The sequence below is a fragment of the Sphaerodactylus townsendi genome, linkage group LG11, assembly GCF_021028975.2.
Source record: "Sphaerodactylus townsendi isolate TG3544 linkage group LG11, MPM_Stown_v2.3, whole genome shotgun sequence".
Taxonomy (NCBI): Eukaryota; Metazoa; Chordata; class Lepidosauria; order Squamata; family Sphaerodactylidae; genus Sphaerodactylus; species Sphaerodactylus townsendi.
In genome coordinates this window covers 51,375,799-51,394,230 of record NC_059435.1, presented here as the reverse complement: position 1 = coordinate 51,394,230, position 18,432 = coordinate 51,375,799, and the positions used below count along the sequence as shown (strand labels likewise).

The window sequence follows — 18,432 nt, the reverse complement described above, 5'->3', positions numbered from 1 at the left end:
ACTGCAGGACATTCTAGCCTAGATGATCACATAATTACTCATAATGCTCCTTGCCTATGAACCTGCTGCTATCAGCAACTGTGCAGGCAGTGCAGGCTGTCAGGAAAGCTGTCTTCTTCAGTGTGGGTAACACTCAGAGGTTGGATCCAACCAGTTCTCATCACTTCTCTAGAAGTGGTTACTAATTTTTTCTGAGTGCCGAGAAGGGTTACTAAAGCAACCTCCCTGCCCAATAGGGACTGGAGGTGCGCATGTGCGGCGGCGCCACTGTTTGAATCCCACCACCATCGGAACCTGCTATTAAAATTTTTGGATCCCACCACTGGTAACACTGCTGTGATAAGCCAACCAGTTTAATCTCTGTGGCTGACTTTCTGCTAGCCCAAGACTGTCAACTGCCTTCAGCCTTCCCACAGCCCAGAGCCTTCTTTGCTTTCAAGCTTAAGCACATGGTAGATCCTTCTTTATAGGATCTGTATAGTCATGGGCCACAAAGGGTAGAGAAAGAAAATAATTAGAGAATTCACAGAACAAAAGATCTAACTCCAAGTCATCTTAGATCACAAGATGTGAACTTACTCACATGCTTGATGGCTTACAGCACACCTTAGTATGCAACAATGTTATTGCACAATAAGTGTAATTAAATAATGCCTTGGTTGCCAACAATACATTTTACTTTAATTACTTTTGATGCATAATTTTCCATAGTTTTAACAATTTTTCTTTACGCCAAGCAAGCCTCATTACCAACCAACCCCATGAAGTCTTTTCACAATAATGAACCATTTTTAGTAATACTAGAATGTGTCTACATAGTAAAGATAGGGATGAATATTAGTATTTAAATGATCAGAAGGTCAGAACATGGGGGTAGAACAGACTTGTGTAGTTTTCCAAATGATTCCAAACAGTTTTGCCTGATATACTGGAATATCTCAGGGATATTTGGTTTGTTTAATATGAATTACTTGCCTGGTCAAACAAATATCTCACCAAGTAATCAATAGTGGTAGCAATAGTTGATTTCCACTGCTGAAGAAAGCTATATTAGCATAACCCCCAGATTACGCGAACATAAGAACAAGCCAGCTGGATCAGACCAGAGTCCATCTAGTCCAGCACTCTGCTACTCACAGTGGCCCACCAGGTGCCTTTGGGAGCTCACATGCAGGATGTGAAAGCAATGGCCTTCTGCTGCTGCTGTTGCTCCTGAGCACCTGGTCTGCTAATTAATTACTGGGTCCTTTTATTATTATGGCAACATGATGTACCATCTAGCTTCCTATTTAGCCTTCGAATCTTGTGGTATTTAAAATATTAGCCCTTCATCTGAACCATTAAACCATTAATAATGTAGCAGAGTAACAGTTACAGAGTAAAACCAAAATGAGTGTACAAACCTTCTTTTCTGCATGGTCTCCTACGGAAAACAAATGAATGTACGGCACGGTCAACTAACATGGTCAAATCTCTAGCTACAAATCCTTCTGTTTCCTTAGAAATTTGATGGAGATCAAGATCACACAATCTATCCAGACTGAAATTAAGTTTATTTTTCAGTATGGAATTGAGTATTTCACATCTTTGCCCCTGGAAACAGAACACAGACAATTTAATCTGCTATCTAACAAAGAACTGAACAAAAACATGGAGAAAATAACGAAATTACAAAGCCCTTCGAAAAGACTAATTCTGAATAAACGATTTGTCAACTGCAAATGAGAGTGCTGATCAGAGTAATTTCTTTCACTGTTTTCAAGCACCTAGAACCTATATGCCCAATTTTCAATCAGAACATGAGGCTCCTATTTAGATAAGGCCTAGGCAGTTAATCGTTATGCAAGTCAGTCAATAGAAGATGTGTTTGGAGGATTTATTTATGGCACCTCTACTTCTCCAGACAACTTATTGGCCATGAGATAGTCAGAACACTTGTGTTCATCTCAGATGCAGACCCCACTCCCTGCCTTGGAACGGCTGGTCAGAGGCAGAATCATTTTTTTGGAGTGAAGGATGTGAGGAATGAAAAAGGATTGATTCTGAAAGAGTGAAACAATGGTGGGGAGTGCATTGGGGATGGGTAAGAGAAAGGAAATAGTATGAGGGAATGTGAGTTTTTGTGGCTTGGGGGAATTGTTTAAGTGGAAGAAGGTATAGGAAGGGAGCAGAGCAGCCCTTGCTGGATTAAACAGGTGGGTTTGACTAGACACTGGTTGTCAGCAGAGGTACTTATCAAAAGTTTGAGGTTGAGAATGCATCCCCTTTTGGCTACAGTAGAAAGATACCTTATGTTTGAGTTGTTCACAAAGGCAATAATCAAAGTCACCTTTTTGCACAGTACAAACTGGCATCTGAATGGAGCTATCCACTTACAGTAACTTACACAAATCTTTCATTTGGTTACCACCGCACTATGTGAGTCAGCGCAAGCTGACTTCCAAACTCACCCCTTCTTGTTAATCTCCTTCTTATTTAACAGTTAATTAGTTAATTCTGGGAAGATCTACACTGTCTAGTGCCTGGGTCAGTAATTCAAGTCAGGCTGAGTTTTGCTGGCCATTGAGGAGCGTGTTGGTTGAAGGGTGACATGGTTCATCACTTCCCCATTTTTCCTTTTCAACAATGCATTACTTATTAATACACTGGCTGGGTTACTTTAACAAATAACCTGGGGAATCTATGGAAGAAGAGCTCTTCCCAAGCCTACCTAATGGTGGCTGAAGCAGCCAGCTGAGTTGGGGAAGGGATGCCCTTAATCAACCGGTTCTGTGGTTGCTTTAGCAGCATGTGGGATGAGAGAGATTCATGTAACGTTTCTTTGAAAAGTTTGGATGTGCAGGCTTTCAAAAAGAAAATCAGCCACAATGCCAACGCACATTAGATGCTACAAACTAGCACCGACTTGCACGTAAAAGTAGGGGATGAGACATACTGCCACCATGAGCCCTTTGGGAATGGGTGGGGTATAAATATAAGAAAGAAAGAAATACACTGATGTCTCGTGACTTCATTTGGGGGCACAGCTAAGAACCTCACCATACATTTTACGCAATGACCTCAAATTACTCTGAAAAAAAATCCAACTGGTTTTCAATAACTTCTAGAAGCCCTGTGGCACCCAGTGGTAAGCCACAGTACTGCAGTCAAAGCTCTGCTCACAACCTGAATTCAGTCCCAGACTCAGCCTTCCATCCTTCCAAGGTTGATAAATTGAGTACTCAGCTAGTTGGGGGTAATGTGTAGATGACTGGGGAAGGCAATGGCAAACCACCCTATAAACAAAGTCTGCCTCGTAAATGTCATGATAGGACGTCATCCCACGGATCAGTAATAATCTGATGCTTGCACAAGGGGACTACATTTATCTTTTTAAAGTAAAAGTTATGTTTACCTGATTTGGAGCCTGGATATGCTGGGTGCATTGAAATAGGTGATTTCCTTGGGCAGAAACTAGGGAAGAATGTAGTAATCGTTCAGACGGACTTGTGGCAATCAGTGTAATCAAGCTGCGGGTGGAAATAGCTTCTTTTATCAGATCTTTCAATACTGGAAGTGGAAAAATAAATGAGCTCAGCTTTTAACCATAAACTTTTAACTTTTAACCACATGACAGCAACTGCATCTATTTTTTCAATGCATAGTTTGTTTCACTACAGTAAGTTTCATGTGGTATATGACCTACATCAATAGAACATAGCTCTATATAGGTAATATAATTATCTTCTACCTCTAAAACTAGTTATACCCTATAAACCAGAACTCTTAACTTCGCAACAAAACCAGAAGACTCTCTATATAAAGCAGACAAAATATATACAGGATCTAAAATTTGCAGATGCAAGAAATCATAATTATTGTGATTTAAGAGGCATCTGAAATTTTACATCGATGAACTGTCAGAAGGAAGGACAACAAAAAATATCCAAGCATAGATGTTAAATGTTTCAGATCCAGAAATCATACAACAGTTAATAAATATCAGTTTAAAAAACAGAGAGAAAGCAAGTTGCTACCATGAGCAAGGCGAGTGCTCTGCACTGCTTCAGGGCTGTTCTCGTGCTCTGGAGTCAGGGGAATCCCAACCACGTGATCAAGGTCATCTAACAGAATAACCGATGGCTGCCTCCAAACTGCCTCTAGAAAAGCCTCTTCCAGTTTCTTCCGTATATTTTCTAATCTTTTCCCTGTAACAAAAATATACTGTTAACAAGTATAGAGATAAAAACATGGGGCGTCCAATAGGATTGGAAGATTAAGAGGATAACCTAGACTTATATGATTGTATTCCACATTTTTGTTGCACCAGGGATCCAATACTAATCTATGATGGAATTATTTCTTAGTATTATCTCCCTTCTTTCTCCGTAACACAAAGGAAGAGCAGGTGTAGTACAGCAATGAATGGTATGAGGTACAATTCAGGAAAACCCTGTTTCAAATATCACTCCTGATATGGATTCATTACCTCACCTTTAACAAACTCTCTGATCTCAGTCACAACTCCTTTGAACACCTCTGCAAGATGGGGCTAATAATATTAGTAGTAAGGACTATAGTAGGGATTCATGTACAAGAAGTACTCTGAACAATCTATGGTGCCATATAAACATTAACTAACATTCTTCACACATTATGATGTGGACAGCCAAGAGGCAAGGGAACTAGTCAATCTATTGCAATGGCCACTGAAATAGATTGGGATTTTTAAAAAATTCTTCTTCTTAAATGGGATAAGATGCAGACAGCCCTCTAAATGAATCGTAGGCACAAACTGCAATTCTTTAATTTGGGGAGGTGGGGAAGAAGAGACAAGCATTCTTGCTGTTCAAAAAAGAGATTCTTGAAGAGAAAGAACTGTGTTTAATCAATTAAACAAACGTAGTTCCCACCAGGGCCTTTGAAGCCTGTTCTCTAGCCTGCTCGGTTTGTAATGTAAGTGTGGGGGGGGGGCACTGTGTGTGGGGCGCCGTGTGTGGGGGGTGCTGCCGGGGGGTGCCACACCTGGGGGGGGGGGGGGCAAAAAAGCCAGAATGCACACTGGGGGCACTCTGGCCCAGCTACACCTCTGTTGTGGGATGGCCTTAAGTAAAACACTTTCCCCTTAACTTAATTCTCACAGATGCAGTTGGAATTTTAGAAATGCTAAGAATAATAACATACTTTGTATGCTGACCAGTACCACACAAAAGACATAAATTGTACTCTTACCTTTTAAAGCTTTACAGTCAATTACTTCCACATGAGCATCTAGTCTATCAAATGCTTCCTTGCAGAGGGCTTTTGCTAAAGTTGACTTGCCGCTTCCCTATAAAATAAACTGGGGGTAAAATCTTCTGAAATGAATCAGATACTATATATATTTTTCCCTATGGGTTGTTTTTACCCTAAAGAAAGACTGAAAGGATAAAAGACACCAGGAATTTGTTGCTCACAACTGAGAATTGTAACAGGAGCCTTGAATCTCTGGAGCCCTATGGCAGTACCTTCAGAAGAGATTCACCTGATCAATGAATGGCCAGGCGCTAGAGATTTTCTTCCTGCCAAATTCTGTTATCAGGCACAGTCGCCTTACAGACTACTGTACCCCTCTGTCTAATGCCAGGTCCATGGTACCAAATGACAGTCAGAAAGCTTTAATTTTCCTCTATGCACTAAGTTAATTGCTACAGACAAGAAACTATCACATACATGCAATTGAGGAAAGAGAGAAAAATACATTACATATGTACACTTGTACATATATGTACACAAAAAGTTGTATAAATCACTAAGGCTCATTCCGCACATGCAGAATAATGCACTTTCAAACTGCTTTCAGTGCTCTTTGAAGCTGTGCAGAATGGCAAAATCCACTTGCAAACAGTTGTGAAAGTGGTTTGAAAATGCATTATTTTGCGTGTGCGGACATATTTAGAGATTAATTACAGAAAAAGAGATTAATTACAGAAACCAGTGTTTTTTAGATGCTTATATAAAAATGTAATGCTTGATAAAAATGTTAACATTCACCTTTGCTCCAGTAATCAGAATACCACCACTGCGCAGGCCTTCACATATATTAGCTAGCTTTTGAGAAAGCGGTCGTCCCAAAAGGCTGTGCGAGATGTGCTCTAACAGTGATGATTTGAGTTTATCCACTCCTCTGGAACACAAGATTTAACAAAAATAGAATGCCTTATCTCCTGACAATATAAAATCAGACAAGCTATTTGATAGTGTTATATTCAAACAGTACAATAAACTAGTTCTGGAAAGGCAACCAACCAATTCAGCTCTGCCAGTTATACCATCCTTAGTTGTGAGAACTACAAAAAAGTATTGAATGTTTTTAGCGTAATCACCTTCTCCATGGAAGTGAAGAAATAGTGCACGACATACAGAGAGATATCACTACAGAGACCACAGTCAGATCTACAGAGCTTGTAACAGACTGAATTATTTTGCTAATCCAGTCTCCATACATGTTTTTGTAATCTTTTTCTTGAGAAATCCATACTGAAAAATGCTTGACTTCTGCCTAATTTTTTTGGCTGAGTGAAATTAAGGAAATATTTAAATACTGACACAAATAAGACTCAAGGTTCTGGCCACATCAGTTTCTCCCCTGGCCTACAAAGTTGTTGACTCGCAGATTGTCCAACAGTTTTGATACTGTACATGTTTTTAAAAACCTTCAATTTTTACAGCTTAATTATTGCTAAGATTTATGACGGTATCAAAACATCTCACCCTAAACAGTTCAGACTGAGCCACAGAAGGACCTGGTCACACGATGGCTGCGCGCTGTCACCACTGGCAACTGAAGTCATAGGATGCTTCACGACCTGCACCAAATAAGTCAACTGTTACTCAGAAACTCAATATGCTTAAAAGTGGGGAAACTGCCCAGATGGGCTGTACCAGAAAAGGTGAAAACAAGACAAAACCAAACGTGCACAGAGAATCTTCAATAAATAAGCCATGTTCATTCAATGATCCTGACACATTTGTGTCAAAACACTTCCTCAGAGGATCAAACCTTGCTTTCAACAGCATTTCAAAAAGTTTCTCAAACTGCAACCATTTTTTTAATGGTTGCGGTAAGAATAGTTTCAGTAATAGGAAGGCCATATACCGCTCTGTAATGGCTCATGGAGGACAAAATACAATCTATGCACTGGTATTAAAAAATTAGACTGCTATTATGTACCAACTTCTAGCATATAATACAGTTAATGTATAATACAATTAGGCTATAATACAGTTAATGTCACATCAAATAAAATATGCACCTCAAAAAATACAGGAGCATAATGTAATTATCCCTTGGCTAAACCCACAGATATACTCAGGACAGAAAATTAAATTGTTGCACTATCAAATTTATAAGATTTCATATCAAATGTAGCATTATTTTCACATTTCCTTGGGTCTCCAACTCCTCTAAGCTCCTTTGGGCTTTGATCAATGTCATTTTTAAACTGAAGACAAAAGTTGTCATTTAAAAAATTTCAGAAAACTGAATGAACAGTACACTTTAAAAAAGTAACACAGCTGTAAGTTCATTTTGAAAGTGAAAGACTCTGCTTCAAATACTTCTTAAATCATGAACCTCAAAGATGACGCTGTGATGCAATTTATATAAGACATTCCCACCAATACCTCAAACTATAAATATATATAAGCAAAATGAATACAAATTACTCTGCACCTAATAAATGAAACAATTTGCTCTTTTAGCCAAATGCAATATGATTTAATCAACTGGATACCTTTGATAAGTGATATTTACTTGTATATTTGTTTGCTGCAGCGAGCTGGGACTCAAGATGTAAGTATTTTTTGATTTCTCTTCTTCAGTGTCTGGAGAAGTGATTAGACTGAGGACAAAGTCCTCTTGGCCTTTCAAAACACAATGGACACATTAACTTGTGATTTTAGGATTCCGTAACATACGCTGAATTAATCGAATATAGTGCAAACAAAGTTTAACAAATATATATAGGCACTTTTTGAGACAGCAAGTTATAAGTTAATCTACAGATTTTATAATTGAAGCCTTAATGGATTAACTGGCAGAGATCAAGTATGATGGACTAGAGTGAAGCTGAGAGCAAACTATTGAGACTGTTTTAGTTTTGATACGTTACTCCTTTCCTTCTAACAATACCCTTTTCTTTCTAACAATGATGAACATCATTTTGGAACAGTTTTAAGGAGAGTTACTCTTTCTAACTACAAGGTGCAACTGTGCTTAGGAGTTATTATTACACTGATTATTACACTGCTATCTCCCTAATGTCATTATCTAAAAAATACTGACTTTTTGTAATATTATTTATTTATAAGTATTTTACCCTACCTCATATTAGCACCTCTAGGTGGCTTACATAAATTAAGAACAATAAAAAACCACAATGAAATCATCATCAATATATAATGATTAAAACAGCAATAAAAATAATATTAAAACAACCCCAAACCCAATTCCCCCATCCCCAGGACCAGCAGCTGTAGAGGGAGGATTCCAGGGAGCCTAACCAAATGCCAAACGTGGGAAGTCTTCGCTATGACCTAAACCCATGACCGGACCAGACGGTACTCTGGACAACAGTGAAGTTCAATCTCATGCAGAATTGAATGACTTTATCCCCAACGTGCACAGCAAAACTATCATAGCAGATACCAGGGGGCACCCCAGCTGGCAGCCTCCAAGCGATTGACAGTAAGCTGTTAACCACCCTAAATACGGACACAATGTTACGGACACAATGAGGGCAGAGAAATACACCTTCTTTGCTTTTGCTGCCACCACATGGTAGGCCTTATAATGGGCTCTCATCAGTGTCCAGTAAGACTCGTCACACAGTTTACGCCACAGGAGCTCAAGCCCCTCGCCCCTCCTGCTTCACTGCCCTCAGATCCCCAGTATACCACAGGGCCCAAAGGGCTCTGCCAGTGGGGTGAGGGCACTCAGGAGCGATCATATCCATGTCCCTCCTGATCTCACAACATATGTAAACAGATTTAAATGCAAATGGTTAATAATCAATTAACTGTTAGAAGGCCAATGATTAATCAACTAAAAACTTTAATCTGTGAAGAATATTTTAAAAGGAAATGTAGAAACATTCACAATCAGCCAGCCACACAGTCATAGTCACAATGAAGGACACAATTTTGCTTACTATCTTTAAGAGTTAATTGTATAACATTTTTGTCTTCTATTATCAAAGGAAGAGTGGTGGTACTGGAATCCTCCAGCCATACATTAAAGGCATTTTTAATGTCGTCTTCGTTGATATCTTTATTCTAAAAAGAAGAAAGAACAGGGCATGGTTATCCAAAAAAAATATTTTGCTTGTTCATGCATATGGTATCAGAGGAAGAAAAGTGCTAATGGTTGAAGTAATTAGTGTTTGAGGATACACCCGTGATCACCAAAATATCTACAATTTTACTTTCCTTTATTTTGGTTCACAAGAAAAGCAGATATTGAAACTGAAAAAAATAGTAAGAATTACTTAAGGTATGTATGATATAGATTTGTCAACCAGTCTGGAGGGAAAGAGTTCTGTCCCTTTAACAGAGGCTTAATATTTTGAAATATGCAAGTGAAATTTTTCATGGCACAGAAGAAAACAACACCACCTGAAAAACAGTATCCCAGTAAAGTTCTATTAAAAGGTCAGGGCGCTTTTCTCCAACCATGTTAGCGACCCTATATACAGATTGAATTTTTTAGTTCATCAACTGTAGTACTAGTGCACTAAATTATTCCAAGATCAGATAGAGGCAATAATGTTGAATCATTCCGACCTATCTAGCCCAGCATCCTCCATCCTTTTACATTACCTCCTTCTAGCAATTTTCTTTCCATACAGTTTTAGAAGCTTCTTATTTCCAACGTGATCTTGGTACAGAGTTTTTCTATATTGCCCCTGAGGTTTGTGATCAAAAAGCAAAGCAATAATAATATATCCAATGATTCTGACTGCACATGCTCTCTGCCGTGCAGGCACAGCTGGTCTTTTGGGGTGGCATGGGGGGGGGGGAGAGAAGGTCTCTGCCAGGCCCCCACGGGCCCAGCAGAGGCCTTTTGGGGTGGTGGGTGGGGACAGAAGGTTTCTGCCAGGCTCTTGTGGGCCCAGCTCAGGCATTTTGGGGTGGCGGGTGGGGACAGAAGACCTCTGCCATGTCCCCACAGGCCCAGCGGAGGCCTTTTGGGATGGCGGGGGGAGGGAAGGCCTCTGCCAGGCCCCTGCAGGTTCCACAGAGGCCTTTTGGGGTGGCAGGGGAGAGGGAAGGCCTCTACCCAGGTGCCCGTGGGCCCAGGCCACGTCCCCACCCCTGCACCCCACTGATCTTAGGCGGCGCAGCAGATGGGGCTGGACCTGCCAGGGCCAAAGGACGACAGATGGCCATGCTGCCATGCTGCTCCTTCAGGAGCAGTCTGGCGGGGTGGGGATGAGGGGGGAAGTAGGAGGGGTGTAGGGGCGATTTTCTGCCCCCCACGTGACCCAATGGCAGCCTGCCCAGGATGTTTGCCCCCACACCGCCCTGCTATAAGTACGCCTATGATCTCCTGGAAATCTGCAGCCCGAAGGATATCTGGCTGGCTTCAGCTAGGGCTTTTTTGGCCCTGGCCCCAGCATGGTGGGACTCTTTATCATCTGAGATCAGGGCCCTGCAGGATATGGTAAAGTTCCGCAGGACCTTGAAAACTGAAATATACTGCTAGGTCAGTCGGGGCTTATCTGGCTTCCCTCTCCCATTTTAGAAATTAGAAGGTGGCGGTGGGGGTGGGTGGGGGGGCTTTGGGTCTTTGTGTACAAATTGAGAGGAGGTCCCTTGTGGAGGTCCCCTCTGGTATTTATATAACTGGGAAGCTCAAGATTTTAAATTGTCAAGATGATTAATTATTGAAGTTCAAATGGCAGAGGTTTTTAACTGAGATGTATTGTTCATTGGATGGTTTTATTGTTTGTATGTATATTTATGTTATGATGCTATTGTTCACTGCCCTGAGGACAGCTTTGCTGGGGTAGGACAAGGCATAAATGTGAAATAAAGTTTTTAAAAAGCTGGAAACAATTGACTAAAACATGAACCAAAAAACACAAACTCACTAGAATGGTCTTGGGATACAATTTCAGAGATTCTGGAATTTTAGGATCTGAATTCAGTGAAGTGAGTCTGACAGCTGTGTGCATTTCTATCTGCAGTCTCTTTCTCAAGCCACCTGGTATCTGAAATATAGGTAAGAAAATGATGTAAGCTGCTTTTCACCATTTCATTTAAAATCTTTGCGACATTTAATGATCGTCCTGCAAGCAAAAATTAACTTGGACTAACCCAAACTCTTCCAACATGCAATTTTTCCACATTGTTACCAAACAGGATGGCACCCTTTAGATCTTCAAATCCATTCCATATAATTTGTACTACAGCGATCTCACAAGATTTTTCATTTTCACTAGAAGTGAGCTGCTTTTGGTCTTCTATGTTACTCATCTCCTTTTCTTTCTTTGATATTAAATTTTGTTTGGATTCCAGATGGCGTTGTCTTGGGGAAAGAAGTTTACTAAGTTGTCCATAAGATACTTTAGTAGTGGCTTCTAAAGAAGTGAATTCTAGATTCCACGGGAAAACGTGAACCGCATTATGTTTCTGAAAAGCATGCATAGCCAAAGTACTTTGCAAACTGGGGGGCTGAGTCTGGCATACTCGGAAAATAGAATCCATGTGAATCAAGTTTAACAGGTTGCTTTTGACAGCACTCAGTTCACCAGAGACGTCGGAAGTTTGCTGTTTCTTGTCTGATGAGTAAGAGAAAATGTTTCCTATTAAATCCCATATGTTTGGCAGCACATTTGAACTGGATGATGTTTTTGCATTTAGTGTATGATCTTGGGCTCCTGCATTTAAATTCCTATCTTTGGCACACAGTTCCTTCATTTCTTCTCGTTTATCCAATTTGGTTTTAGAAGCATTGTCCCATGAAATGTCACTTATGGTAGAAGGCAGCAGGGTGGAGCTTTCTTCATGCACACGTTCTTTTGGTTGTATAGAAAGCTCCGTACGAGGTTCAAGTCTCCCGTAAAGAGAAGCTGGTCTTAGAGTAACTGGAATTAAGAGCGGGGAAAAACTTTATTCACACTAATTCACAATTGTTCATCTGAAATGAATATCATAAAAATGCTTTTATCAGGACTTACCAATTTGTATATAAATACAAGTGTGTTGTTCAACCCAAACTGGGAAGATAGCTTTGGGGAACACTATTCGAATTTGATCAAGAAGTCGGCTTTCAAGAGATGAAGCATGCAGCTCCTATGGTAATTGTACAGAATGTTAGAAAACTGATTTCATATTATACCTGAGTTGTGTTTCATGATAAAAACTAAAAGCTGATGCACTGAGCACAAAAATACATAAAAACATGAACTATGAAAGAAAGAGGAGAAAACAGGAAGAACAAAGCTGTGTGTTAAAAGCATCAGGAAATATATTTAATTTAAATTTGTTCATTACCAGTATCTCCCAATCATCTGCTGAAAGGGGTTCAACTTCTACTTGCTGACAGGACAAGACCTGGGAACACGGCTCGAGAAATATCTGACAAACAATAAACCTTTATGAAACAGCCACTCACAGAATTGCCAATATTGATATAAACAGCAACACACTAGGGACTAAACAGATATGTTATTATCTGGCCCAGAAGAAAAAAAAAGTGATGAATCATGGGACGGCCACTAGATGCACAATTCAAAGGCACCTGCATGACAGAGCAGTGCTTTCATAAAAGTACGTGTGTGGAGTGGGATGGGGGGGCTTGAACATTTATTAGACTGTCATCACCAACTAATATATTAATCAATATATATCACTCTGTTCTCCACTTCTGGAATCTAAGAGAGTACACATTAGGTTTCCAAAACATTTTCTATCCAGGCTCTGACCAAACTAATAACTGCTTGGTTTCAGCAAGATTGTGGTATCACATCTCAAAAACTTCCATAGTTACAGCAATGTTTGCCTATTATCTCAGGCAAATCTACAAAGCACATCTCCAACAGATCATATTTGAAAAAACAGTTTTAAGTTAAGGGCAGAACATGGTCAAAGACCAAATGACTGGAAAACAAACCCAATGTGTACATGTTTGTTTCTACAGGCATTAATCAGTGAATCACATACTACCACCCTGATAAAGCAAGGATGACTGATGTATTGAAACAGGTTTCAACATAATGATCCTATTCTGAATTAGGTTGTGCACTCAGAAGAGTATGCCACATACAGGAGAAAACAGGTGCATTCAGTACTTATAGTTGTCCACATTCCTTCCAAACAGATGGCTACTGCTGTCACTTCTGACCACCTCTGAGGAAGGTTTGATCTCCCATCATAGATCTCGGCAAAACGGAGAGTGCTGACCACCTGTTAGTCATTGAAATTCCTTCACACGGTTGCACAATCCACAGCCCAAGGAAAACACGAGGCCCTTGAGAATAACTCAACCAACATGTTTGCCTGGTACACAAATCTGTATCTCAAATCTGTATCTCAAACCTGTTGTCCATCCGTGATGCCGAGTTTCTCTGCTAGTTGTCTGTTTATTTCAACAGTGTTTTCACCATGCTGATCACAGTGTCTGATTTCTATCCAGCCTAAGAAGACATGCTGATGCTCCCAGGAAACTTTCACAGCTTGACCCTATTAAACAAACAAACAAACGAACAAACAGACAGACAGACAGAGGTTAAATAAATGGGCATATATCATTCACAAGTCTTTTTCTTGTGTGAAAAACACACAGGACTAACCCAGATCAAGAAAAGACAGCAAACCCCCATATACATTAATGGCTAATGAATCTTGTATCAAGGATTAACCAATCTGAACTGAGGTGGAAGATTTCTGGAAATTATGAAGTCGGGGGGGGGGGAATAGTTTGCAGGAGAAGGGTTTGAAGTCTGGACGGAACTTGAGATTGATGCAGTTTTCTATTTTCTTATCAAACCTGGATTTATTTTACTGCTTTAACAACATTACATGCATCATTTGTAACTTAGCTGGTAGATAAAACTGAATTATTAGGCGTTTTTGTCAGATTCAAAAATATAAAAGCCTTAGTTTTCAACAAGAAATATTACACAATACTTGAGAGAGAAAGAAGCTGGACCAACCTTAGAACACGCATCTTAGGATCAAACTTTCTGGAGTCTGTCTTCCCTAATTTTTTAAAAATAAATGGATTATGTAGCTCCCCAGTCCCAATTCACTTTCCCTATGATCACAGAGAAGCAACAGGTCTACTTAGAATCCTGTATGTATTAAGTGCCATTAAGTTGCTTCTGACTTATGGTGACCCTATGAATCACTGACCTCCAAATCATCCTATTGTGAACAACCTTGGTCAGGTCTTGAAACCTGAGGCTATGGTTTTTTTTATTGAGCCAATCCATCTCATGTTGGGTCTTCCTCTTTTCCTGATGCCTTTCACTTTTCCTAAAATTATTATCTTTTCTAATGATTCTTGTCTTCTCCTCTTCTTCAGGAAACATGACCAAAGTACAATAGCCTCAGTTTGATCATTTTAGCTTCCAGGGAGAGTTTAGACTTGATTTGTTGTAGAACCCACTTAATTTGTCTTTTCGGTGGTCCATGGCATCCACAAAACTCTCCTTCAGCACCACATTCTAAATTAATCAACTTTCTTCCTGGTAACTTTCCTCATTATCCAACTTTCACATCCATACATTGGGATGCACTGCTGACCCAGCAGCACCGTAAGTAGAGCGCTGGCACACCGGCGCCCTCACGGCTGCTTCTGGAGTCGCTTACCCGGCTCCCCACCCCTCATCCCAGTGGAGTCCACTTGGGTCATGGAGTACTACCTGGCTCTCTCCCACAACCACCCGGGTGTCCCAGGAACAAAGGGACAATGAGATGCTTGCCCTAAGGTGAGGATTAGGCCCAGGCAGATGCTCCTCCCCTCCTCCATACGTGATACAGCAGCCAGGTGAGATGGCCCATGCATCACATGATGATCTCTCAGTCTCACGCTCTCCCAGCTCTCGGAATTCCCCGATTCAATAGCCCTTCTACCGCGCCCCGCTAGAATCGCATAATAAAAGGTTGCAGGAACCAGCTTACTGGCAGAGTCGCTAGGAACCACGGACACCCAGCTCCCGCTGCTAGCACTCTCCACCGGAGAAATATTGTTATCACCGCGTCTAAATTCTGGTTCTTAAGCTGACCTGTGATCCCGGTCCGACCCTACAAAGCTGGTGCGAAACCGGGAATCCTCGAACCTCCCGCCCCTCGCACACCATACGTACAGGGAAGGGCAGCGGTACCGGCACGTCCGGCTGGATGGCGCGTCCAGGGACCCACCGCCGGTATCGCCCATCCCGGCTGGATCCGGCATCCAGGGACCCGAGTCCTAGGACACTCGCTCGTCCGGCGGACACTTACCGGTAAGTAGCGGGAGCTTCAAAAGCAGAACGCTTATGACAGAACCGCGTTAACGAACTAAAAGCGTTAAGCGAAGCAGCGGCGGTCCCCATAGCGAGGGGAGCTGCGCCAAATTGGTTGAGGAGATTGAAGCTCAATGTCCATGGTACCCGGAGGGACATTGAATCGCTTGGAAGTTAAGGGAAACATCGAGCACTCTTAGCACTGGGAGCCTCGGCCCGATGTCACTGCTACTGGCGATGGGGCAATGTTATGTTAAGCCATCAGCCTGCAGGTCTGTAAACCACTTGCTGTAGATAAGCCCTCCTTTCGACCTTTCAACTTCAGTTTCACCCCGAATTTTCTCTATCACTCTAAATTGGGCCGCAATATATTCAATGCCGCTGCCTTGCTCCCCTACCTCCTTTAATTCTCCCATGGCTCGCCCTTCCTCTACTGCATCCGCCTTCATTTTCTGGAAGCCATAGCACCTCCGTCAAGCCACATAATGGCGGAACGTTTCAAACCTCTAAGAGCGGTATTAGCCCGACCTGCGAAAGGAAACCCTAATGGAGAGCGATGCCGATATCCTGCAGCTCTATGCCCGTTTAAAACTTCCGCGGATACGAGGGGAGGATGGCATTGTTATTGAGTTGTCGAGTACCATCCTTTAAGTTATAATATCCTCCACCGAACTCCGCTTATAAGCGATCGCGGAATGATAGGAGTCCACCAGCCTATGTAGCAGAGGCATGCTGGAAGCGGTTACAGGAATCACCCTAATGGTTCGGTTGACTGGAAGACCACCTTTACCATGCTTTTGAGCCCTGCACAATATGTGATCTGGGAAGCGAGGTTCCAGCCAGCAATGTCTACGCTAGGGCAGCCTCGGTGACGCCTACACTACGCCATAACTGCGGCCGATGCCCGTAGCCAAGCTAGCGATCAGATTGTCCTGCCAGAATACCCTTATGGTGCATACCTCTGGAGAATCGCATACCTAAAGAGGCGTTCATCAAGTTTCCCCAATACCCGACCAGCCAACCCAAAGGGTTTCTCTGCCGAAATCCGGCGGCAAAACCCCAAGAACCCCTCGCTGGGTGGCCAGACAGGCTCCAGGAGGCTCTCAAGAGGCGGAGGTAGATGGCGAGGGAGACCCAAAGCGAGGCTCCTCAATGCTGCTTCGCCAGGAAGCATACTCCACTGGAGTGCCGCATGAGCAATCAAGGACTAGGCAAAGATCCTGAATTGGCCGACAATGCTTAAAGCTTGCCCGGGGACATGGCCGGATCCTCCCACCCACCAAGCTAGCCTCCCTGTACGCAGCACTCCTCTCCACGCCAGGGGAGACAGCCCCAGGATGGTGCTTTAGTGCGGCGGAGTCAGGGACTACTTCGGGAGGGGTGTAGGCAGCCAGCGGGGGGGGGGCCTACAATCCCGATGGAGGAGGGAATAACTTCCCCAAAGGCGAAGAAGGCCACGAGGCTTACCACCAAAACCCAATGCCCCGGTGCCAGAAGGCTTTCCAGCTGGAGAAGCGACTGCCCGTCAGGAAACTTCAGCGCCCGGGCATCTCCCAGCCAGGACCAAGGAGGAGTACTAGAACAGGCCCGAAACACCAAGACCCACGCAGGCCACCCCCCCCTCTACCGTGGCTGGTTATCTGGCTCCCGTGCTGACCAAGCCATCTCCTTCAAGTTCCCCACGAGGGTCCTGCATTAAGCCCCAACCCAGTATGTAGCAACCCATCCCTACGGGACCATTGGGCTGGTGCTGCCAAAGGCCTCCGCCCGCTGGTGAACAGGGATTGTTCGCCATACGTCCCGAATTGATGTCGACTCGCACGCACCAGGGACCCATCCAAATACTCCAAAGTCCTGGACAAACATCCGCCCAGGGAGTTGCCCGGCCAAGAACCAGCTGCGCTTGGCTTCCGATCCTCCCTGCCCATGTCGCTGCCAGCCATGTCGGCCCTTAATAAAGGCCACGCGAGCCCACGGCAGCCATCAGGCGCAGCCAGTACCACCATCCTTGGCCCGGTGGAAACACCCATCGGAAGCTCCAGCCCATATCACTGGAGCTCACCAGCAGAGGAGGGTATCTGTTCAAGGAGCCCTGGGTGGACACGGCTGATGTGACCGTCATCAAGAGCAGCGAGGTGGCCTGACCAGTAACCAACGAGACCCTGTCCGCACATCTGGGGGGTGGGGGGGAAGACCAAAGCCAGCGAGGCGGGCGTCCATACGCTCCGGCATCGGTCCCACAGCCAGGGCTTCGGCGGCAGCTCTGATCCGCCCATCATTCCTGGACATCCCATGTCAATCTCTGGGGAAGGGACCTCATGAGCCAGGTCCAAAGCGACCCTAGTCGCTGGGATGGATAAACCCATGCACAGATTATTGGCCAGTCCTAATTGTGCCTTCACAGACTCATTTCGCCGAACTTCCGCCAGGAAACTGGCTTCCCCCTTTTCTTTTTCCTTTTCTCTTCCCTCTATTTTTCAACCAGCAAAGGCCCGGGAGAGCCAATTGGCTGACTGGCCCTCCCTGGATTAAAATCTGGGCCCACGTCCTGGTACCGCAGCACTGCCAGGACAGGCCCCAGAGTTAAAGGGCTGCCACCATTATGCCCCTAATACCCAAACCTGTTTGGGTTATGGCTGCCTAGTGCCTGGCAACTTTACCAATACCGCGTCCAAAGAAAGCCAGGCGCTTAGCGAAGCCATACTAAGGGCGGTTTCCAGCGAGCGGCAATTCCCTAAGATAATTAGATTACAAATTCAGCACCATTTCCAGCCTCTTGCATTGGCCAACCACCAAAGGTCCGCGGTAAAGTACATTTTTCCCTGCAAAGAAAGGCCCCCCTCCCCTTTTTTATTGTGTGTGGAGTTTTACCCCTAACCGCCACAATTGCTTTTGTCTCCCTGGATGCATCCACCACCGCACCCAAAGCGCATCCATTACCTCTTTTTATGTTTGCAAATTA

General features: G+C 43.2%; 1 protein-coding gene across 1 annotated transcript in view; it reads right to left on the bottom strand.

Moving 5' to 3' along the window:
- PEX1 (peroxisomal biogenesis factor 1) overlaps positions 1 to 18,432 on the bottom strand; it is a 32,725-nt gene that overhangs the window by 9,882 nt on the left and 4,411 nt on the right. The window contains 13 exon segments of the mRNA XM_048510365.1: positions 1,404 to 1,593; positions 3,395 to 3,549; positions 4,017 to 4,187; positions 5,212 to 5,308; positions 6,013 to 6,145; positions 6,733 to 6,827; positions 7,775 to 7,884; positions 9,171 to 9,294; positions 11,112 to 11,231; positions 11,338 to 12,107; positions 12,201 to 12,315; positions 12,517 to 12,600; positions 13,561 to 13,704. Coding sequence (XP_048366322.1) covers positions 1,404 to 1,593; positions 3,395 to 3,549; positions 4,017 to 4,187; positions 5,212 to 5,308; positions 6,013 to 6,145; positions 6,733 to 6,827; positions 7,775 to 7,884; positions 9,171 to 9,294; positions 11,112 to 11,231; positions 11,338 to 12,107; positions 12,201 to 12,315; positions 12,517 to 12,600; positions 13,561 to 13,704 — 2,308 coding nt within the window.